Source organism: Phyllobates terribilis, unplaced genomic scaffold (genome assembly GCF_046119375.1).
Source record: "Phyllobates terribilis strain yellow unplaced genomic scaffold, ASM4611937v1 Scaffold_150__1_contigs__length_4496277, whole genome shotgun sequence".
NCBI lineage: Eukaryota > Metazoa > Chordata > Amphibia > Anura > Dendrobatidae > Phyllobates > Phyllobates terribilis.
The window spans coordinates 2,999,925-3,025,139 of NW_027362910.1; the positions used below are offsets into that span (position 1 = coordinate 2,999,925).

A 25,215-nucleotide genomic window follows, 5' to 3' on the forward strand; every position below is an offset into this window, starting at 1 on the left:
AGTTTTGTGCCATGTCTGTGATCTGCTTTTTTCAACAACATTAAACAACGGAATGAACATCCTCCAAGCCCGGTGATTCCATAATTTTTGCCAAGGGTTGTAGTACTGGTGGATAAAACAAGACTGAGCACAAGACCTTCACAGCCGTCTACACATCATAGGGGAGATCTCATGACACCTTCTCTCCATCTGCCTGATGATCCTGAGAAACATTGGGATCTTCTTGTTTATAGTCATGTCAGCACTCACTAGAGGTCTTCACTACTGTGTAATCCTGGTTATGGAGAGACACACTATCTAATCTATCTCTATAGCCAATAGACAACTTCATCCAGCACCATGACAACCAGCACAGCAGAGTCCTGCATCCACTGAGGCCCCTGATCATGTGACCCCTGACTCCTCCCCTCCTGTGACCTCATCAAAGGTCCTGTGCGCACACAACAGCCATATATGTGGTGGCGGCTCTGCAGGTGGAGGTATGTGGAGACCCCCATTACTGGGCGCAGGGGGCATTAACCCCTTTAGCACGGAGGCTCTTTTGGGGTCTTGTGTTGCCGCTTTATAAGAATCATAAGGTTTCTGTTCTGTTTCCTGTAATAGATACATACGACCCAACTATGGAGACAGGAAACGTATTGTTCTCATAGTACAGGACCCCCCCACAGTTTAATGCCCCCATTATGCCCCTTATGTAGTATGTATGATGCCCCCACACAGTATAATGCCCCCATTATGCCCCTTATGCAGGATGTATGATGCCCCCACACAGTGTAATGCCCCCATTATGCCCCTTATGCAGGATGTATGATGCCCCCACACAGTGTAATGCCCCCATTATGCCCCTTATACAGGATGTATGATGCCCTCACACAGTGTAATGCCCCCATTATGACCCTTATGTAGGATGTATGATGCCCTCACACAGTGTAATGCCCCCTTTATGCCCCTTATGCAGTATGTATGATGCCCCCATACAATGTAATGCCCCCTTTATGCCCCTTATGCAGTATGTATGATGCCCCCACACAGTGTAATGCCCCCATTATGCCCCTTATGTAGTATGTATGATGCCCCCACACAGTGTAATGCCCCCATTATGACCCTTATGTAGGATGTATGATGCCCTCACACAGTGTAATGCCCCCATTATACCCCTTATGCAGGATGTATGATGCCCCCACACAGTGTAATGCCCCCATTATGACCCTTATGTAGGATGTATGATGCCCCCACACAGTGTAATGCCCCCATTATGCCCCTTATGTAGTATGTATGATGCCCCCACACAGTGTAATGCCCCCATTATGACCCTTATGTAGTATGTATGATGCCCCCATACAATGTAATGCCCCCTTTATGCCCCTTATGCAGTATGTATGATGCCCCCACACAGTGTAATGCCCCCATTATGCCCCTTATACAGTATGTATGATGCCCTCACACAGTGTAATGCCCCCATTATGACCCTTATGTAGGATGTATGATGCCCTCACACAGTGTAATGCCCCCTTTATGCCCCTTATGTAGTATGTATGATGCCCCCACACAGTGTAATGCCCACATTATGCCCCTTATGTAGTATGTATGATGCCTCCACACAGTGTAATGCCCCATTATGCCCCTTATGCAGGATGTATGATGCCCACACAGTGTAATGCCCCCATTATGCCCCTTATGCAGTATGTATGATGCCCCCACACAGTGTAATGCCCCCATTATGCCCCTTATACAGTATGTATGATGCCCTCACACAGTGTAATGCCCCCATTATGACCCTTATGTAGGATGTATGATGCCCTCACACAGTGTAATGCCCCCTTTATGCCCCTTATGTAGTATGTATGATGCCCCCACACAGTGTAATGCCCACATTATGCCCCTTATGCAGGATGTATGATGCCCTCACACAGTGTAATGCCCCCATTATGACCCTTATGTAGGATGTATGATGCCCCCACACAGTGTAATGCCCCCTTTATGCCCCTTATGCAGTATGTATGATGCCCCCATACAATGTAATGCCCCCTTTATGCCCCTTATGCAGTATGTATGATGCCCCCACACAGTGTAATGCCCCCATTATGCCCCTTATGTAGTATGTATGATGCCCCCACACAGTGTAATGCCCCCATTATGCCCCTTATGCAGGATGTATGATGCCCCCACACAGTGTAATTCCCCCATTATACCCCTTATGCAGGATGTATGATGCCCCCACACAGTGTAATGCCCCCTTTATGCCCCTTATGCAGTATGTATGATGCCCCCATACAATGTAATGCCCCCATTATGCCCCTGTAATCAGGTAACCGGATGCAGCGCACAGACAAACACCAGGCTGAAGTAACCAATATAATTATTTATGTCCCTGATATGGGGGACTTGTAATAATTATAGCAACATAATGCAGAACAGGGAGATTACAAGGTGAAATCTACAATATGAGATACTGTATACAATGAATTCTCCGGCTCACTCTAACTGTAATTGCAGCCTATGTTACTTTATCTACTGACAAGGGTGATGATCCGGACACATATAGGCCATTATGATCTCCGGCGTGGAACACGTAACTACAGGCATGCGAGTGGTGCAGCGTTAATCCGTTTACCGGCGTTTCAGTGTGAAGCGCGGCACTTCAGGACATGCAAACTAGAGGATGGATATTGTCGGACCTCTAGCGCTTGAGAAGTAGCGCAGGCGCAGTACATTATTGTAGACAGACTCCATTCTATATATCCTATGACAATTCACCTCTAGGAATGGGAATGGGTCTCCTAGTCTGGGGAGGGGTTTGGATGAAGTGAGATATTTATACATGGACACCTGGCTATTAGGCACACTATGCTGAACATCATGTATCATCATCCCTGTTTCAAGTCTCCTGATGAAGCTGTTGGGGATACGCATTGAGGCAGATTATTGAACCATTCTCTGATGAGTACCAAACCCTTTCTTTTATATATACCTTGAGACATATCTGGTTCTATTTAATGTATCAGTGCACTTTTTAATATATATATCAGAATTAACTAGGGTTTCTGAGGGACACTCACCGGTGAGTGGCGGCACCATTGGCATTCCTTGGGGTGCCAACATCCGTGACTAGGCAGTATCAGCTTTGTTTAGGTACAGGATTGGATACAGTAGTGACTGTATCAATTTTTCAGCAGCATCATTGTTTAGATCTGTTTATATACTTCTATGACAAGCCATTCAGCTTGTAATTTTGCTAGTTTTAAGTGTCACCATTTCCGGTGACTACCTCTTGAAGCTCATCAAGAGAATGCCAAGAGTGTGCAAAGCAGTCATCAAAGCAAAAGGTGGCTACTTTGAAGAACCTAGAATATAAGACATATTTTCAGTTGTTTCATTCTTTTTTGTTAAGTATATAATTCCACATGTGTTAATTCATAGTTTTGATGCCTTCAGTGAGAATGTACAATTTTCAGTTACGAAAATACAGAAAAATCTTTAAATGAGAAGGTGTGTCCAAACTTTTGGTCTGTACTGTATATATCATTCATTTCCTAAGATCCACAAAAACATATTTCCACCACCACTCAGACCAATATTAGCGGGCATAGGTTCTATGGGAGAGAGACTGGGTGCATGGATAGATTTCTATCTACAACCACTAATGCAAGATATCCCCTCCCCAGCTATATTAGAGACTCTAAATTTTTGGCTACTGTATATGAAGATTTTTCTATAGCAAGAAAATTATCACCGGCTATCATGCGATGTTATAGCTCTATATCCATCCATACCACACAGTGTAGCATTAACTAGCCTGAGCTATCACTTGGATACCAATGCTACGTATACATTAGGAATTAAAGATTTCATTATCATGTCAGTTCAATTTCTTCTGGATGATAATTATTTCTGCTTTGACAATCAGTTTTTTTTTTTTACAAAGGAGGGGAGTAAGCATGAGTAGCAAATTTTCACCATCATTGGCTAATGTAATAATATCCAAATGGGAGGAGCAACACATTTACAATGAGAGCAATATTTACAGCCCCAAAATCATATGGTACGGTCGATTTATCGACGACCTCCTCCTCGTGTGGGGAGGCACACAGGAGGAGGCGTTGAAATTTGCAGAAAATCTCAACAATGATTTCAATTTGAGATTCCCACATTAGTTTGATCCTAGAGAAATACATTTTTTGGATCTTAAATTGAACGGTGATAAATATCTCAATACAGTAAAAATAATACCCTATAGAAAAGAGACTGCCAGTAATAGTATTCTGCAGGCCAATACTTGCCACCCCTGCATATCAAGCGCAATATTCCATATGGGGAATTAATTAGGGCGAAACAAAATTGTACGGATAATATTGCATTTGATATGGAGGCCAGAGAAGTTTGTGACAGATTGGCAAAAAGAGGTTATCCTGATTGGAATCTTAAAAAAGCATACAAAATGGTATTGAGCCTAGAGCGTAAGGATCTTCTCAAAAATAAGGGACCAAAAAAATATTTGGGATGTGAAACTTCCAGTGTAACATTCTCTACAACTTATAGTCCACCGTATAACAAAATCATGTCCATTATAGAGAAATACTAATGTTACACCAGGATACGGGGCTTAATAAAATTCTTACCAAGGATATTTGGTTTGTGGCTAATAAAGCACCCACGCTGGGTACCATCCTGTCCCCCTGTCTTTTCCTGAAAAGTGAAAAGCACACTCTGAATCTACTACCTGGTTAAACCTTAGTGTTTTTTTCAAATGCGGAGCGAACCGCTGTAAAACCAGGGCTGTGGAGTCGGTAAGCCAAACCTCCGACTCCTCAATTTCCATGTCTCCGACTCCCTCATACCCGGCTCATGTTTAAGTGATAAATTTACTGTAGCACAGATTAATCTCAGCTAAAAGTCTAGAACCTTTGATCAGGAATAGGACAGATATTTATAGCACATTTCATTTCTTTCCCAAAGTCTTATGAAAAAAATTCCCCACAAACTGCATTGAACTACTGCATTGAACTACTACTACGGTCCATTTTATACCGACTCCGACTCCACCAAAATGGGCTCCGACTCCACGACTCCGACTCCACAGCCCTGTGTAAAATGCAGTGAAAAGGATTTTTATCTCACTGCATAATAATCGTATGTACAAAATACATGACTTTATTAAATGCAGCACACCCTTGGTTATATACCTTGTTGAATGTATTACATGTAACATCCAATACATTGGTTGTACTACCGTCCCTTTAAAACTTCGGATTAGAAGACATACCTGATGCGGTTAATCCTTTGGCCACAAATATTTCAGCAGTGTCGAAACTTCCAAATGTTCCATAAAGGGGAAGATTCAGCACTGAAATTTCAAGGCATAGAAAAAGTATATAGACCTATCCAAGGAGGGAGACCATAGACGCAAACTGCTAAATAGGGATCATATTGCATTTTTATGTTAGAAACCCGAGTACCCTTTAGATAGGATCTAATACTACAATATTAAAGACAGTTTTGTTTACAGCTTGGACATGGTATATCTCTAGTATTTATATTTATTCTATATTTGTATCACAAATATTTTTATTTTTTCTACATATCAATGATATTAATTTTAGAGGATAATAATATATGTGTGTCACTAACGTTTTTATTTAACTTTTGTCTATGCCAATCATACTGACCTCCGAGACTAGTGAGCACATGATAACTTTTCTTTAATTACAACCTACCTTTATATGCTCACTAGTAGTGTTGAGCGAACATGCTCGACACTGCTCTGTACTCGCCCGAGCATCACGCTACTCGGGATGTTCGGCGAGCACTTCCGGGTTACTCGGGCGGGAGCTCGGGTCTCTGCCCTGCATGTTTGGCGCTCTTTACAGAGCCAATGAACATGCAGGGACTGCCAGCCAGTCACTGTAATGCCGCAGTCATGTTGGTTGTGGGCATTACATTGATTGGCTGGCCGCACAGCGCCACCTCGAGTATTTAAAACCGGGTGCCGCCATCTTGGACACGAACGGCTGGGATCAGACAGTGTAGGGACAGCGCTGCTGAGTTAGGGAGAGATATATACTGCGAAATAGTTAGTGTAGGGTCTGTAAAGGCTGCCAGATCAAACAAACAGTCCTTCTCAGGACTAATATCCATCCCAGATATCAGGCAGGCAGGCAGGCTGTATAGGAGACGCAGTGGTTATACCAGCAAACGCTGTATTACAGTCCTGTGTGCTCCTGTTGCTGAAATTGCTGGACTTAACTCCAGGTCTCGGGGGGCCAGGAAAAATCCATTTTTTTTCATCTAAGTCCTCTTTTTTTTTTCCTCCTTCACACTGTACAAATACCCGTCTTATTAACCTTTTGGTGTCCCCCCCCCCCCCCCCCCCCAAAAAAAAATAAAATAAAAAAAGTGTGTCTCTGATTTTTCAGGCACAAATATATCTGTTGAAAATAGTCTGGTGTAGGCCAGAGAAACAGAAGTGTGGTTTTGCAGTTCCACGGTTCAAACCTCTGTATTATCCACTTTTGGGCCATTTGTATCTAAAAAAGAAACAGTTTGAGTGTGTCGCTCACTGTTCAACCGCAAATATATATATTTAAAAAAGTCTGGTATACACCAGTAAATTATAACTGTGGTTTTGCTGTTCCACGGTAAAAAAATCTCTATTATCCTGCTTTTGGCATTTTATGCCGTAAAAAAAAACTAATAGTGTCTCCCTGATTTTTCAGATTGTTTAAAAGAGTCGGGTGTAGGCTAGAGAAATAGAACTGTGGTTTTCCTCTTCCACGGTTCTAATCTACTTTTTATTACCCTTTTTCCATTGATAGTGCGAGTGTAAGCTATTTTACTTCCTTTTACAATGGGCAAGGCACGTGGCAAGGGACGTGGAACTGGACGTTCTGGTGATGGTGCGTGCAGAGGATGGGGCTGTGGCCAAGGTGAAAATGTGCCACAACCAACAGCCACATCTTCTCGCTCCCACTTCTTGACCGAATTACTAGGGAAGCACAGAACAACACCAGTATTGCGAACTGATCAGTGTGAACAGGTTATTAATTGGATAGCAGATAATACTTCCAGTTACCTGGGCACCACCACCTCCGGTCTGTCTTCCACACGGTCAACTCTTAGTAGCCGTGAGTCTAAACCGCATACTCCTCCTCACCCTGATGCTCCTTCCTCCCACCATGCCGAGTGTCATCAGACAGCAACTGATCCCACACTTGGACACTCTGAAGAGCTGTTCACTGGTCCATTTCCAGATTTGTGCCCCTTGCCTGCTCCGCTTGAAGTGGTGGAAGAGGAGATCCCATGTAGTGATGCCCAAATATTTGAACAGCCACGGCCACAGGAAGTCGACGCTGGCAATTTGTCACAAGAGGTGGACGATGACGAGACACAATTGCCAGGAGGTGAGGAGGAGGATCGTGGTGCGCAAGTGGAAAAGGAGGAGGTGGTGGATGATCTAGTAACTGACCCAACGTGTCAGGAGGACATGCAGAGTGAGGCCAGCAGCACACAGGGTGATGGAGCCAGAGTACCCCAACAGGCAGGAAGAAGCAGTGTGGTGGCCGCACACAGAAGGCAGGCAACAGTTCCCCGTAACAACAACACGATGGACGTTGCCAGTACAACCTGTAGGTCTTCCAGAGTCTGGAATTTTTTTAAAGACTCTGCTGATAACCCCAAAAAGGCCATTTGTACCACCTGGCAGGCCAGCATCAGCAGGGGTGACAAAACTACAAGCTTGACCACCACCAGCATGATCAGGCACATGGCAGCAAAGCACCTGACTATGTGGAGCGAACCCCAGGGTCCACGACCAGTGTCAGCGGGTGTCACCACTGCTTCTTCCGCTGTTGTGCGTGCAATAGAACCCCCTGTTGTGTGTGCAAGGCAATCCCCTGTCCATACTGCATGCAAAGATGCCCCCTCCTCTCAGTCTTCACTTGTTATGGCAGTTTCTCAAGAAACAGCATCAACGTCCACGTCCACGTTCCACCGCAGCGTTCAATTGTCCATATCCCAGACCTTTGAACGAAAGCGGAAATTCGCAGCTAACGCCCCACAGGCCAGAGTCCTAAATTCGCACATTTCACGACTGCTTGCGTTGGAAATGCTGCCTTTTAGGCTGGTGGAGACTGAATCCTTCCGCAACCTTATGGCGGTGGCCGTCCCTCGGTACTCGGTCCCCAGCCGACACTATATTGCCCGGTGTGCCATCCCTTCACTACACAAGCACGTGTCCCAAAACATCTGCCGTGCCCTCAACAACGCAGTTACTGGGAGAGTCCACCTGACAACGGACACGTGGACAAGTGCTTGTGGCCAGGGACGGTACATCTCCCTGACGGCCGGGACCCAGTCGGACCTTGGGACAGAACACATCCTCCCTACACCGAGGATTGCGGGCCCTATGTCAGTCAGAGTTGACCCCACAGTGTACAGCTCCTGCGCATCATCCTCCTCCTCCTCCTCATGTTCAGCCTCCATCTCAGATATCACCACATCAGTTACAAGCTGGAAGCACTGCAGTACTGCCTCCGCCAAGCGGCAACAGGCTGTGCTGAAACTCATAAGCTTAGGTGAGAAACCTCACACTGTGAGTTGTGGACAGCTGTGAAAGAGCAGGCAGATCTGTGGCTGACACCGCTGAACCTACATCCAGGCATGCTCGTGTGTGACAATGGCCGTAACCTGGTGGCGGCTCTGAGTCGAGGCGAGATCACACACGTACCATGCCTGGCTCATGTGCTCAACCTCGTGGTTCAGCGGTTTCTTAAATCGTACCCCGAGTTGCCAGATCTGCTCATCAAAGTACGCCGCCTGTCAGCTCATTTTCGCAAGTCGGCTACAGCTTCCGCTGCCCTTGCTGTGTTGCAGCAGCGTTTGCAGCTTCCGTCGCACCGACTGGTGTGTGATGTCCCCACACGTTGGAACTCTACCCTCCACATGTTGCAAAGGATTTGTGAGCAGAAGAGAGCAGTTGTGGAGTACCAGCTGCAACAAGGCCGTCGATATTCAGGTCAGACTCCACACATAAGACCTCAGGAGTGGACCTGGATGTCTGACTTATGTACCATCTTGACAAACTTTGAGGAGTCCACCAAGATGGTGAGTGGCGATGACGCCATCATTAGCGTCAGCATTCCACTTGTCTGTCTTGTGCAACGCTCTCTGCAGAGAATTAAAGAGAAGGCATTGCAGCCAGAGTGTGATGAGATGGATCAAGAAGCCATATCGGTCGAACTTTCAGTCTCTTATTCCTGAGGTGGAGAGGTCTATAAAAATGGGGTAGTACCAGAAGGCCCCTGCTGCAGAACTGTTAAAAAAATTCCCATCTGAACACGCTAGCGGCAGAGGTCACAGTTTGTTGCCCAACCAAGGCGTACAAGCGAGAGAGAGGCAACTCCAATCCAGCAGAGGCAGGGGAACACTGTCAACGTTCTGGGACAGTTTTCTCAGACCCTCCCTTCGGACAGACCCTGAGGCGCGGGGTACTCTCACAAGGAGTGGAAAGTTTCAAAAGATGGTGAGGGAGTACCTTGCCGACCGTACCAGCGTCCCCTGTGATTCATCTGTGCCTTTTAATTATTGGGTATCCAAGCAGGACACTTGGAATGAACTCGCTCTGTATAGCTTGGAGGTCCTGGCCTGCCCTGCCGCTAGCGTGTTATCGGAGCGTGTTTTTAGTGCCTCTGGGGGAATTATAACTGATAAGTGAACTCAGCTGTCAACTGATAATGCTGACAAGCTAACCCTTATCAAAATGAACAAGGGCTGGATTGGGCCAGACTTCTCATCACCACCAAATGACAGCAGAGTAACATAAAGTCAAATCCACTGTGTTATTTCGGGAGGTGTATTCACATGCACCGCTTCATACCCACACATGGGTATACGCTTCCTCATTTCGGCTGTTTTATGTTCTTCTCCTTATCCTCAGCCTCCACCACCACTATACCACCAGGGTGACCGTGGTCTGTGTTGCCATTAGTGAAAATTCCTCCGTCTTCATTTTTGTCTTCTTTTGCTTGGAAGGCATAAGCAAAGACTGTGGGAGACCCACTCCCCAATAATGGGAATAATATTCTCGAGATGCTGTACTGTATGGCTCTTGTAAGGGGCATTAAAACCGTCTTGTTAAGCTACTGTGACCTCCACCACTTTTCCGAGGGGCATTAAAACCGTCTTATTAAGCTACTGTGACCTCCACGTCTCTTCCGAGGGGCATTAAAACCGTCTTGTTAAGCTACTGTGACCTCCACTACTTTTCCAAGGGGCATTAAAACCGTCTTGTTAAGCTACTGGGACCTCCACGTCTCTTCTGAGGGGCATTAAAAGCGCCTTGTTAAACCACTCTGAACTCCACGGCTCTTCCAAGGGGCATTGAAATGTTGTTTTTAATTACCTCTAACCTCCACGACTCTTTTGCTTGGAAGGCATAAGCAAAGACTATGGGGGACCCACTCCCCAATAATGGGAATAATGTTTGTAATATGCTGTACTGCATGGCTCTTGTAAGGGGCATTGCAAGTTCCTCCGTCCTAATTTTTGGCAGCTTTTGCTTGGAAGGCTTAAGCAAACACTATGGGAGACCCACTCCCCAATAATGGGAATAATGTTTTTAAGATGCTGTACTGTATGGCTCTTGTAAGGGGCATTAAAACCGTCTTGTTAAGCTACTGCAACCTCCACCACTTTTCCGAGGGGCATTAAAACCGTCTTGTTAAGCTACTGTGACCTCCACGTCTCTTTCGAGGGGCATTAAAACCGTCTTGTTAGGCTACTGTGACCTCCACATCTCTTCCGAGGGGCATTAAAACCATCTTGTTAAGCTACTGTGACCTCCATGTCCCTTCAAATGGGCATTAAAAGCATCTTCTTAAGCCACTCTGAACTCCACAGCTCTTCCAAAGGGCATTGAAATGTTGTTTTTAATTACCTCTAACCTCCACGACTCTTCCAACGGGCATTGCATTTCCTCCTAATTTTAGTCAGCTTTTGCTTTTCAATGCAAAGGCGAAAACTAAGGGAGACCCACTCCCCAATAATGGGTAGAAGGTTTTTAGTATGCTGTAATCCACGTCTGTTTCAAGGGGCATTGCAGTTCCTCATAATTTTTGGAAAGCCTTCCATTCATTGCTTAGGCCAACAGTGTACAGGAGACCCAGTTGCTATAAATGGAAAAAACAGTTTAGTTAAGGCCCTCTGACCTCCATGTCATTTCCAAGGGGCATTTGAGTGCCTCGAAATTTTTGGTAGGCATTGCACTCACTGTATGCCCTATAACTGTGTAGCCGAACCGCTCCTTTTGTTACAGAAACATATCCTACAAGACATATGTGGTTGACTGGCCTGATATTGATGTGAATGGTCCCTGTTCCTCCTGCTCTTTCTCCTTTGCCACCACCTCATCCATCATTTATCACCTGAAGCTTTGTTTTAACGGGAGTCATAGAACTGGGATAGTAGCAGGAAAACATCTAGCAATCCTCGGAGGAGGTAGGATATGCGCCAAAACGCTGACCACCTCAGGCCTAGACGCTACTACATACATGCGCTTGCATTCCAAGAAAACAAAGCAGATGCTAACTTCTATCATCATCATCATGCTTCTCACCATGGCACTCTCAACTCCCCTGATGGAGAAGCCAGGGCCCACCGGAGGAGTCTGGTTCTCTGGTGTGCTCATCCAATGCTGCCCTATAGCAGGCCAGGCTAAGAAAAGTGTGTGGGGGGAAGTTGACAGGAGAAATAGGGGCAGCTGGGGACCATTTATGGACACCCGGCTTCCCCCAGGCGGCTGGGGACCGTGTGTGGACACCCGGACGAGGGGCGGCTGGGGACCGAGTATGGACACCCGGGCCCCCCCCGGTGGCTGGGGACTGAGTGTGGACATCCGGCCGCCGGGCGGCTGGAGACTGAGTATGGATACCAGGCCGCCAACGCAGCCATGACTTGGTGGCCAGATTCCGCCTCCACATGCCTAAAAGGCCTAATTTCAAGTGCAAGCATGCAGTATGGTATTGCAGCCTGGGGGTGGGTGGGTGGCAGGCTGCATACTTGCGCTTGCATTGCAAGGAATGGGAGAGGTACAATTGAACACTGCCCTGGGACAAGGACTTGAACGGGGATAGTTGCAAGTCTGCAACGACAGGTGAAGGGTGGGAGGCATCTTCGCATGTACCATGAACAGGGGTTTGGCATGCACACACTACAGCGGAATAGGCTGTCCTTCCCACTAAATGCCCTGGGGAGGGCACAGGTAATGTTTTGGTATGCGCGCTTAATCTTATGTATAAGGCACACCGGGACAAATAGGGGCGGCTGGGGACTGAGTATGGATACCTCGCTGCCGAAGCAGCCATGAGGTAGTGGCCAGCTTCGGCCTCCTCCAAACTAAAAGGCCCCATTTCAAGTGCAAGCAAGCAGTATGGTATAACAGCCTGGGGGTGGGTGGGTGGCAGGCTGCACACTTACGCTTGCATTCCAAGAAAACAAAGCAGATGCTAACTTCTATCATCATCATCATGCTGGTTCTCTGGTGGGCTCGTCCAATGCTGCCCTAAAGCAGGCAAGGGTAAGAAAAGTGTGTGGGAAGGTGACAGGAGAAATAGGGGTGGCTGGGGACCGTTTATGGACACCCGGCCGCCCCCTGGCGGCTGGGGATCGATCATGGACACCCGGTCGCCGGGCGGCTGGGAACTGAGTATAGATACCTCGCTGCCGAAGCAGCCATGAGGTAGTGACCAGCCTCGGCCTCCTGCAAACTAAAAGGCCCCATTTCAAGTGCAAGCTAGCAGCATAGTATTTCAGCCTGCGGGTGGGTGGGTGGTTGGCTGCATATTTGCGCTTGCATTGCAAGGAATGGGGGAGGTACAATTGAACACTGCCCTGGGACAAGGACTTGCACGGGGATAGTTGCAAGTCTGCATCTTCTGATGCGGCAAGGATGACTTCTGATGGGCACACTTTTAGGCAGTGACCTGGGTGTCAGAGATACTTCCAGGGGTCTTCCCCATGCTGTTCCCATGTCTTTTCAGCACTGTATGCATGTGTCACATAGCACATGGCCATATGAGGTTGTAAAATGTTAAAATGACATTTCCCTGTGAATGCATTTGTAACGGTTGAAAGCAATACAAAAGTGCAAAAACACATAAAAAATGCTACTTGTCAACATAGCCCAAGGTGTGGAGGAGTATTTTTTTGGGGTTATTTATTTTACCTTATACACAAGTCTTTACTCTGGAAAGGAACTTCCTTAACATATTTCACAGGAAAGCAGTTTCAGTTTCGTTTTTGAACGTTTTATTGTGAGCCCTTAAAAGTGGCTTAATACCTCTGACCATGTTGTTGATAGCAGTGACCTGGGGGTCAGAAATGCTTCCTGGGGCGATCCGCATGCTGTCCCCATGTAATTTGAGCACTGTCACTATCGTTTTGGGCACTTGTTAGGCTTTTAAAAGACTGCCGGGGGTGCCGCCGCAAAAATGCTCGGGTCTCCCATAGACTAACATGGGCTCGTTGCTCGGGTAGAGCACCCGAGTATCACGGCGAGCTCGGCCCGAGCTTCGAGCACCCGAGCATTTTAGTGCTCGCTCAACACTACTCACTAGTCCACAGTTCAAACAGACCATGATTAAGACTGCACGTCGAAACACGCAGGTCGAGACAGCTGTGATCCTTCTGTGCACTAAGACTTATTATGGTGCTAGCAGCATATTTTAATGGCTCAATAAAAGCTATGTTTTACTCAAGTTTATAGCCTCATACGCCGGATCATTCCTGCTATTTCTGATTTTAATATCTGCTTTTTTATGGAGTTTTTCTTGTCATATAGGAAATCCTAAGGCCAGAAATAAACCCCATAAAACACTGTACATGGAGACTTTGGTATCAAATAACTCCTATCTTGGTGTTCTTCCAAACAAGCTTTTATAAATGCCTCAAACTTCTGTGTGTCAATCAGACCTGAGATCTAACGTTATAGAAGTTGACAGTCTGGTGAAGACGGGAAACATATAGTGATGTAGTCAGTGGCCGACTCTGGCCAAATACGTTTATAGAGCCGTAGTTGAAGATGAAGATTTCGTCCTCAACATGAAGTAGTTATTTCTCATGTCACGTGTAATGAATATCTCCTGCAGTATTGCTAATGCCGATTCCAGTGTCGGTAAATTAGATAAGAATTAAAAATAAGGAAGATGAGTCTATGAGAAAGGTATTCACCTGCAGATTCTGTGGAAGAAACTGCTTGTTGTCTGTGGCCTAAAATATATAGGTTTTATTAGTAGATGTAAAGAAGAAAACTAGATACTGTAAAACATAAATCTCCTCAAATGTTTCCCTTTTTATCTCCAGTAATTGTATTATTACACAGGATATTTATGACGTTACATCAGTTCAACTTCTCATTCAGGTCTCTACAATATCGGATCCTCTCAGTGAATATCTTCTATGTAAGAGAATTTTCCTGATTTACCCATCAAAGATGAATATGGACAGAGACAAAATGGCGGAGCAGATATTACACCTCACCCTAGAGATCCTCTTCTGGTTTACTGGAGAGGTGAGAGATTCTGATGACGTCACATTACATCATTCTTATCTATGGGAATAACAGATGGACAGAACTGGAGAGGTGAGGACTCTGGAAATGTCTATAGTGAGATGTATTAATGTGTCTCTCTATAACCAGGATTACATAGTAGTGAAGAAGACCTCTAGTGAGCGCTGTCAGGACTTTTTGTCTGAGGGATGGGAAAGAACCCTGAGCCCAATCACGGAGCTTTCACCTCACCCCCTGATGCATGAGGACATCAATGACCAGAAGATCCTAGATCTCACCTACAAGATGATTGAGCTGCTGACTGGAGAGGTGACACTGCTAGGAATGCTGGGACATTTTACAGTAAAGCTATGAAGGGATCGGAGGGATAACTCTATCATTGTATGTGTCAGGTTCCTATAAGGTGTCAGGACGTCACCGTCTATTTCTCCATGGAGGAGTGGGAGTATTTAAAAGGACACAAAGATCTGTACAATGACATCATGATGGAGGTTCCCCAGCCCCTCACATCACCAGGTAATAGACAGGACTGAATACACACGGCCTATAATTATCCATATTTAAAGAATGAATTCAGTCCCTGTATGTGTTTTCTCCAGATCTATCCAGTAAGAGGACAACACCAGAGAGATGTCCACGTCCTCTTTTACAACAGGACTGTAAACAAGAAGATCCCAATATTCCTCAGGATCATCAGGTAGATGGAGAGAAGGTTTCATGAGATCTCCCCTGTGATGTGTAGATGGCTGTGAAGGTCTTGTGTTCGTTCTTGGTTTATCCACCAGTATTATATGGTTTATACTTGTGTAATGCGAACGGTGGATTAGAGCTGATCATAGGTGTGACTTCTCCATCTGTCTGTGACTTGTACAATATTTGTTTCAGGGTGAAGATCTGACCCATATTAATACTACAGAAACATATGTGAGGGGTGATGAGCGGTGTAAAGAGGAGATCCCTACAGATAGCAGTCCAGGTGAGTAGTAACCACTAAATGCAGAGAAGTCACAGATTCTTCTCAGTCACAGGCTCATTTACCGGTCATGTAGTCAGGCCATATCACAATCGTGTGATCACCATTTTGCATCTACACCAATAGATTGTCCTCCACCAAAAACTGTTCAAATGACTTTGGGCATTGAAACCCCTTTTCTATAGAACTTACAACCTGGAAGATCCACCTACCAACTGAAATTAGAAGATCCGGACTCTTATCTGCCCAGATCTGTAAATTACCAATCCATATGACAGCATATGTAGAAAGTGCTAACAAGTTAGAAAATCACTTGAAGATATATATTATGATGGGCCTGTGAGAGAAAGCGGAGTGTAATGATGCTGTTGGCTTCCTAGAATCCTGATATCTTATTGGATGAATCTACCTTCTGTGCCGCTGAATGTGCTCATATGGTCCCTACAAGACCAGGTCCAGTCTTTGTAACCAAACCTTGCTTTTGCGATTGACAACTTTAAACATGCAGTGAGGGCCAAGTGTGAATTTCTGTACAATAACAACAGAGTTTCCCTTTATCCTGACTTTTCAATTTAATTTTAAACCAAATAACTTCAAATAGAATCGCGATGAAGTATACAAAAAACATTACACCTGTACCATAATATATCTCTAAACTGTGCATGGCTGATGGCTGTAATATACATTTATTGATGCCTGTAGGAGATAATTTAGCATGAGTTGAGCCCTGGTTTCATGGATTCACTCCACGTCATTGTAGCGCTGGCGTCCCTGCCCTCTGCTAGGCAGGGACGCTGCTCCCCTCACCGCTCTGCTCCGTGCCCGGCGTCCTCTCCCCGCTCTGCTGTCAGCGCGCGCTCCGTCCCGGCGTCCTCCTCCTGCTCTGCTCTCGGCGCGCGCTCCTTCCCGGCCTCTGTGCTTAGGGCGCGCGCGCGCGCGCTCCCCTCCTCTTAAAGGGGCCGCGCGCGCCGCCCTAAAGAGTCCCCGGCCAATGGCCGGAGGACTTCATCATATAAAAGGCACCTCCTCCAAAATGGAGGTGCCCGAGCAATGTTGTTTGCACCTGTGTCTCACCTGTGCTTCAGCCCTCAGGTCCCGTTGCCAGTTACCTGCCAGTTTCCTGCTAGTTACCTGCCAGTACCTGCCAGTTACCTGCCTGATTCCTGCCTGAATACTTGTTACCTGTCTGCCAGTCTGAGGTCCGACGGTCTGCCTTACTTCTCCTGTCAGTCTGTCTAAGGACCAGCCTGCCCGCTCACCTGGGAGCGCATGTCAGCTACCTGCCTGCTTGCCTGAGGTCCGACGGTCTGCCTTACTACTCCGGTCAGTCTGTCTATGGACCAGCTTGCCCGCTCACCTGGGAGCGCTTCTCCGTTATCTGCCTGCTTGCCAGCCCGGAGGCTCCGTTGTCACGTGCTGTGACCACCAGCTATCTCAGAGACTCTTGCCCGCTCACCTGGGAGCGCATCTCCGTTACCTGCCTGCTTGCCAGCCCGGAGGTCCCGTTGTCACGTGCGGTGACCACCAGCTATTCCAGAGACTCTTGCCCGCTCACCTGGGAGCGCTTCTCCGTTACCTGCCTGCCTGCCAGCCCGGAGGCTCCGCCGTCACGTGCCGTGACCACCTGCTATTCCAGAGACTCTCGCTTGCTCACCTGGAAGCACCAATCTACCATCTGCCTGCTAGCCTACCCGGAGGCTCTGCCATCACAGGTCGTACCTACCCCTTACCCAGAGACTGCCCTGATCACTTGCCGTATCTCCCTGTCCGTTCACCCAGAGACTGCCCTGATCACTTGCCGTATCTCCCTGTCCGTTCATCCAGAGACTGCCACCCGCTCCCTTACAAGGGCCGCCCCCTTGTATAGTAGCTCAGAGTTTCCGCCTCCCGGACCCGTTACAGTTTGCTCGGGCCATGGAACCCGGTGGCACCCAAGCTCCCTCGCTCTCGGACCTCTGTCTTGAACTGTCCCGTCAGAGGTCCCAACAGGAGACCATCCTGGGTCACCTGCGGAATGTTAATACTCGCCTGAACACTCTGTCTGATCCACCAACAACCTCCGCCAGTACCATGGTATCCTTTTCCGGACCCCGGCTCTCTGCACCTCCTCGCTTCGGAGGCGACTCCGTCCTGGCTCGGGGCTTCATAAATCAGTGCACCCTGCATTTTGAACTATTATCCCACCAGTTTAACTCCGACCGAGCCAAAATTGCCTTTATCATGTCCCATCTCACCGGGGAGGCCCTGGCCTGGCTAAATCCTCTATGGGAGAGAGGAGATCCCCTGGTGTCCGACTTGCCTGCCTTTCTCATGGCTTTCCGGAAAGCCTTCGACGAACCCGGACGGAGGACCTCATCCGCATCTTCTCTGCTTCGCCTCCGTCAGGGAAGCCTCACCGTGGGCCAATATGCCATACGGTTCCGTACCCTTGCCTCGGAGCTGGCCTGGGATAACGAAGCCCTGGTATCCGTCTTCTGGGAGGGTCTGTCCGGTCGTATTAAAGATGAACTTGCTGGTCGGGACATTCCTACCACTCTCGATGATCTAATAACCCTTGCCACCCGGATTGACCTACGGTTCCAGGAGCGTGCCAAAGAGGTCACCCGTGAGAGAAGGATTCCACGTCTAGCTCCTACTTTCCAGGAACCCGTCATTCCTTCCGTTTCTCCCCAGGTACACTCTCCTGAGCCTATGCAGGTCGACCAGACCAAGATGGTCAAATCCCGTCAGGATTTCCGCCGTGCCGAGGGGAGCTGCTTCTACTGTGGCAGTAAGGAGCATCTGATCCGTGCCTGCCCGGAGAGGTCGGGAGAACGCCTGTATCTAGGTTCACTCAGAGGGGTCGATCTAGACAAAAATAAATCCTCTCCATCCCTGCTGTTGTCAGTCTCAATCATCTGCGGGGAGAATCGTTATTCCGAACTAGCCCAACTTGACTCTGGAGCAGCCGGAAATCTTATTTCACAGTCCCTGGTGGAGAAATTCCGCATCCCCACCAAACCTCTGGCTGTACCCTTGTCTGTTGTTGCCGTGGATGGGGGCCTCTTACCTCGCCCCATCCAATTCATCACCGAATCCATTACTCTACAGGTGGGAATGCTGCATTCAGAGAGTATCTCCTTTCACGTTCTGCCTGGTCTCCCTCACGCCCTCTTGCTAGGTCTGCCTTGGCTCCAGAGACATGCACCCGTGCTTGACTGGCAAACCGGAGAAGTCCTTCACTGGGGACAGGCCTGTCATAAAACCTGCCTGGTTCCCGTCCATTCCGTCCGTCCCTCTCCTATCCCAGCTAATCTACCTGGACTTCCGATTCCTTATTGGTCTAGTGCTGATGTCTTTGTTAAGGAGGAGGCAGAGACATCACCACCTCATAGACCATGTGACTGCCCCATCGATCCCGCCAGAGTAATGCAGGTGGCTCCCGTGAGTCTAAATTGTCTCCCTCCTGGTAAGACGTTCGTATCGGTACCTGATCGGGAGAGAATCCTACACTGGGGTCATTCGTCTAAACTAGCTGACCACGCCGGTCGGAAAAAGACCCTCCAGCTTATTACCCGACACTACTGGTGGCCTAACCTGCACAAGGATGTTATGGACTTTGTTTCTGCCTGTGTGTCCTGCGCCCGCAACAAAGTTCCGAGACACCTGTCGGCCGGCCGCCTTCTTCCTCTGCCAGTACCTGCTGCCCCCTGGCAGCATTTAGCGATGGACCCTCCTCAATTCCGTCCTGGGGATAAAGTCTGGCTCTCGTCCAAATATGTCCGACTCAAGATCCCTTCCTATAAGTTAGGGTCTCGGTTCATCGGCCCACTGGTGGTCATCGGTCAGATCAACCCGGTAGCCTATAAATTGAAACTCCCGGCCAACTTACGGATCCCTAACTCCTTCCATGTATCTCTCCTCAAACCTGTGGTACTTAACTCTTTTTCTAAGTCTACAGGTACGCCTCCTGCTCTGGTTTCTGCTGAGGACAAGTTTGAGGTAGAGAACATTCTTGCCAGCAAAAGGGTAAGAGGAAAGACCTTTTTTCTGGTAGATTGGAGGGGGTTTGGTCCTGAGGAGAGAACGTGGGAGCCCCGGGAGAACATCCATGCCCCTCTCATCCTAGCTAAATTTCTGTCTGGCCTAAAAAAGGGGGGGCCTAAAGGGGGGGGTACTGTAGCGCTGGCGTCCCTGCCCTCTGCTAGGCAGGGACACTGCTCCCCTCACCGCTCTGCTCCGTGCCCGGCGTCCTCTCCCCGCTCTGCTGTCAGCGCGCGCTCCGTCCCGGCGTCCTCCTCCTGCTCTGCTCTCGGCGCGCGCTCCTTCCCGGCCCCTGTGCTTAGGGCGCGCGCGCGCTCCCCTCCTCTTAAAGGGGCCGCGCGCGCCGCCCTAAAGAGTCCCCGGCCAATGGCCGGAGGACTTCATCATATAAAAGGCACCTCCTCCAAAATGGAGGTGCCCGAGCAATGTTGTTTGCACCTGTGTCTCACCTGTGCTTCAGCCCTCAGGTCCCGTTGCCAGTTACCTGCCAGTTTCCTGCTAGTTACCTGCCAGTACCTGCCAGTTACCTGCCTGATTCCTGCCTGAATACTTGTTACCTGTCTGCCAGTCTGAGGTCCGACGGTCTGCCTTACTTCTCCTGTCAGTCTGTCTAAGGACCAGCCTGCCCGCTCACCTGGGAGCGCATGTCAGCTACCTGCCTGCTTGCCTGAGGTCCGACGGTCTGCCTTACTACTCCGGTCAGTCTGTCTATGGACCAGCTTGCCCGCTCACCTGGGAGCGCTTCTCCGTTATCTGCCTGCTTGCCAGCCCGGAGGCTCCGTTGTCACGTGCTGTGACCACCAGCTATCTCAGAGACTCTTGCCCGCTCACCTGGGAGCGCATCTCCGTTACCTGCCTGCTTGCCAGCCCGGAGGTCCCGTTGTCACGTGCGGTGACCACCAGCTATTCCAGAGACTCTTGCCCGCTCACCTGGGAGCGCTTCTCCGTTACCTGCCTGCCTGCCAGCCCGGAGGCTCCGCCGTCACGTGCCGTGACCACCTGCTATTCCAGAGACTCTCGCTTGCTCACCTGGGAGCACCAATCTACCATCTGCCTGCTAGCCTACCCGGAGGCTCTGCCATCACAGGTCGTACCTACCCCTTACCCAGAGACTGCCCTGATCACTTGCCGTATCTCCCTGTCCGTTCACCCAGAGACTGCCCTGATCACTTGCCGTATCTCCCTGTCCGTTCATCCAGAGACTGCCACCCGCTCCCTTACAAGGGCCGCCCCCTTGTATAGTAGCTCAGAGGTTCCGCCTCCCGGACCCGTTACAGTCATAAATTATATTATCGATCCTAAAGAATTCAGATACAATCTATCCTGAAATGGGGAGCACTAATACTTTCTCTACTGTTCTGGTCAGGACTCATAGTAGCTCCAATGGTCCACCATAAATAAGTGCAACTCTGGTTTAGTGTTGGAGTTTTCCCCCCTAAACATACGTTCTTGTTGGGGATGTAACGTGTTTTTGTTTTTTTTTAATTCTGTCTTTTTTTTACAGGTTCATTCTCCATGGTAGTTTGATTATGGTCGGATAGGCCTGCCTCACTTATGTGAGTTTGTAACTCCCTGGTAGTCTTTAAAAAAAAAGGTCTCCATTGTCTCTTCCAAATGCCCAAGATCTAAATTTAAGACACCTCAGCTCTGCACTATTATAAAAAGTTCTCATTAAATGTATATTTCTTCTTGAAACTCATCTGATAGAAAATATTGGCCCTTACTATAGTTCAAAATGCCAGGAGCTACCAAGAAACATACTCTATTTACCCCAGAGAGGTTTCACCACTAGTTACTCTTTTTTTTTTTTTTTCATTAGATGTGTTATTATCTATAGTCAAAGTTTTGCCCATCACCCTTTAACCCCTCTACATGGATCTGTACTTGCACAAAGACCCCTAGGCTTTGGCTACAGTGTAGCCTGCTGTTTTGTGAGATGACAAGAAGAATAGTCAGGTGGCCGGATCAGAACCAGGAGGGCAGAGAAAATACAAAATCAGAAGACACAATAGGAGTCAGTAAACAGGCTGGGATCACAAGAAGAAACTAAGAAGAAAATACAGAACACGGGAGCTGAACACAGAGAACTTAACCAGCAGAGAGCAAGGCTGTATCTGGCAGCTTCCGGTATTATGCATGAGCTTTAGTAGGGTGTAGTGCTTTACATTTGAGTTAAGTAGGAAGTATATTTGATTTTGGAAGAGCGGATTTTGCTGGATTGGTTTCTTGAAGCCATGTTGCTTTTCAAGAGCCTTTGAGCCACTAATGATGTGGAAACCTCTGTTTTTCCATTGACAGATGATGGACCTGAGTGGGAGCTTGTGTTTTTGTGAGAGGACTAGAAATTTTTATTGGCATCATTTTCGCATATTTCATATTTGGGAGGCAGAATGAACAAACAGTTGAGCACCGCTGTTTGTTCATTCACAGTTTAGACTGTGAACTGTCATTGTCTAGGTGAATAATTCAATATTTTTACATAACTTGCCATTTGTACCAACAGTTTATGTAGAAATATTCAAAAATATAAATTTCAAGAATATTTTATTCAAATTTTTTTTTTTTTTTTTTACATAGATGACTGTACCAGGAGATCAGAGGGACAGCTGACATCTTCAATTTTCAAATCAGATGAGCTTGAGATCCCACAGGATACAATTGAAGGAAATGCCATTACTCCAGATATACCATCATCCCTTCACAGCAAAGATGTGTCATCTGATCCTTTGAAACAGGTCCTGTCTTCTGATTCCTTACCGACTACTAAAAAAAATCAAAGTCACAAAATAAGCATTAAAAAACTAACTGCTCCTAAAGCTAAGAAGCCATTTTCATGTTCAGAGTATGGAAATAGTTTTCCCCTCAAAAACTTTTTTCTTAAACATCAAAGAATTCACACAGCAAAGAATAGATTTTCTTGTTCCAAGTGTATGAAATGTTTTAACAAGAAATCAGATCTTGTTAAGCACCAGAGAACTCACACAGGTGAGAAGCCTTTTTCTTGTTCAGAATGTGGGAAATGTTTTAACCAGAAATCACATCTTGTTACACATCAGAGAATTCACACAGGGGAGAAGCCTTTTTACTGTTCAGAATGTGGGAAATGTTTTAACCAGAAATTGAATCTTGTTACACATAAGAGAACTCATACAGGGGAGAAGCCTTTTTCCTGTTCAGAATGTGGGAAATGTTTTAACAAGAAATCAAATCTTCTTAGTCACCAGAGAACTCACACAGGGAAGATGCCTTTTTTCTGTTCAGAATGTGGTAAATGTTTTAACAAGAAATCAAATCTTCTTAGTCACCAGAGAACTCACACAGGGGAGAAGCCTTTTTCCTGTTCAGAATGTGGGAAATGTTTTAACCAGAAATCAGATGTTGTTAGACATAAGAGAATTCACACCGGGGAGAAACCTTTTTCCTGTTCAGAATGTGGGAAATGTTTTAACCAGAAATCAGGTCTTGTTATTCATCAGAGAAGTCACACAGGGGAGCAGCCTTTTTCATGTTCAGAATGTGGGAAATGTTTTAACCAGAAATCAGGTCTTGTTATACATCAGAGAAGTCACACAGGGGAGCAGCCTTTTTCCTGTTCAGAATGTGGGAAATGTTTTAAACAGAAATCAGCTGTTGTTAGACATCAGAGAAGTCACACAGGGGAGAAGCCTTTTTCCTGTTCAGAATGTGGTAAATGTTTTAACCAGAAATCAGCTGCTGTTAGACATCAGAGAAGTCACACAGGGGAGAAGCCTTTTTTTATATCCTAATTTGGAAAATGTTTTACTTGAAAAGACACACTTTTAGCAAGAAAAAATATTGCTAATAAGTGAGTGTGTCCTATAGACTGGGGGTAGCTTCATGTGACCGAGAACAATGAGACAGTGTCCTTACTGATCAGTGAGAGAACTGCTCTCTCCTCCAGCTCTGCACTTATCTAACTGATTGGTGCAGAGCAGGAGAGGAAGGTACCGGGACCTGTACAGAGGCTGCACGTCCTGACTGAGCAGCTGAAGAACCTTCCACCCGACTAGCTCAAGGACCTTTCAGATCATGTAACACTGTTTTACATATTTTTAAAAGTCGTTAGGTTCTTTTATGAACTGAACCATTTCTTAATGAGTTTGACCTCCTGAATTCAAATTGGACAATGAGTTTTCCTTTTACTGCTACATATAATTAATGATAAAAGTTTCAGTACCTTGAGACATTACTCTTTTTGTAAATATACAGATGCAGAATATTTTGTTATGACAATTTTCTGATATTTATTTAGAGAAAACTTAGCAACAATTCAAATAGCTAAAACCTGTCTAAACACTATTGCAAATTATAAACAGTTACAGAAATTGCACTACAAAACTTGGTCCTCGTTCAGTGACAACTGTTTTTTGCTTGTTTCTTGTATTGCTGCATTGGATCATCTCTTAAAATTATGCAACAGTAATCTGCAAGCATTGATGGATTCCATTTTCCTTGATATCTTTTCTCCATAGCTTCAATATCTTGGTTACATCATCACCATCCTCATCTCACTACTCCGCAGTTTGATGGAAGAAAGTCTAGAATGTAAGAAATTAATCGTTAAGGACATGTTACTGCCAAGATCCTTATATGTTTTGAGGAGAAATAACACCAACTCTGCTCTTGAGTTTCCCAAAAAGTTAGTTACCACAAATGCAAATGTAAACCATACAGCCTTTTCCTTGCCCTGCAACAAACGAAGAAGATGGCCAGTCCCTTTTATTGTAGCAATATGCTCTTGCGCGACTACCCCACTCACACAGTAAGTTGGTGTCCAGTGTATCCACCCTGGAGACCAAATAAGAGGGCAACAACCGTAACGACATGTGTGAACAAGCACATGTAGGAGTTCCTGCTGAGCATCTAGCTATTTATCCGATATTGGACCTGATGACCATCCTGAAAATTGTCATACATCTACCAGATAACTTTCTGAGTGTGGAGGTGCTTTGCTCCAGGGGAAAAAAATGACCAAGAAAAGCCACAGAGACTGTGGGAGAAGCAGGCTCTCAGCTCCAAGATGACACCACAGTCATCACACTGGAGACAGATTGAGCAGGGAAGATTAGCAGGAGGGAAGTGGTGGCGAGGCTGGAACAGTTTGCCTACACAGAAAGGCAGGTCTCAGCAGGTGACAGTGGCCATCTTATAACAGCTACCTTGCACCTGTGCATGGGCTCCAGAGTGGAGGAGTTGGGTGAGCAGGAGATGGGAGAGGCAGCCGCGTTGAAGGGGGCAAAAAGACTACAAAATTACATGTGGCACAATACTTACTGCCCCACTGCCTAATCTGCACCAATGGGACATACAGGTACCTGAGGAACCTACTTTAAAAGACGTTTTCATTGCAGTGGTACATTGTAAATTCTCTTTCTGCTTTGAATGTACATTTTGGTGGTCTTAACCCCTTTAAAGCCTGAGGTGTATTAGTACGCCCCAGGCCATCACCCCTGGTTCAGTGAGGGCTCTGGCGGTGAGCCCGGACTAAACCGAGCACATGTCTGCTGAGTATTACAGCTGACGTGTGCCCACAACAGCCGCGGGTGGAATCATGATCCAACCGCAGCTGTTAACCAGTTAAATGCCACTGTCAATCTATGACAGCGGCATTTAACAGCGCCGCACCGGAAGCGCGTCA

At 46.9% G+C, this 25,215-nt stretch overlaps 1 protein-coding gene across 1 annotated transcript; it reads left to right on the forward strand.

The window, feature by feature from the left end:
• The first annotated feature begins 386 nt into the window (after positions 1 to 386).
• On the forward strand, positions 387 to 24,005 carry LOC141206938 (uncharacterized). The gene is made up of 7 exons (XM_073664306.1): positions 387 to 479; positions 14,411 to 14,560; positions 14,690 to 14,869; positions 14,953 to 15,076; positions 15,160 to 15,257; positions 15,446 to 15,536; positions 22,134 to 24,005. Exons 2-7 carry the CDS (start codon positions 14,483 to 14,485, stop codon positions 23,321 to 23,323), a joined length of 1,761 nt encoding a protein of 586 aa, XP_073520407.1. The 5' UTR covers positions 387 to 479; positions 14,411 to 14,482; the 3' UTR covers positions 23,324 to 24,005.
• The last annotated feature ends 1,210 nt before the right edge of the window (positions 24,006 to 25,215 follow it).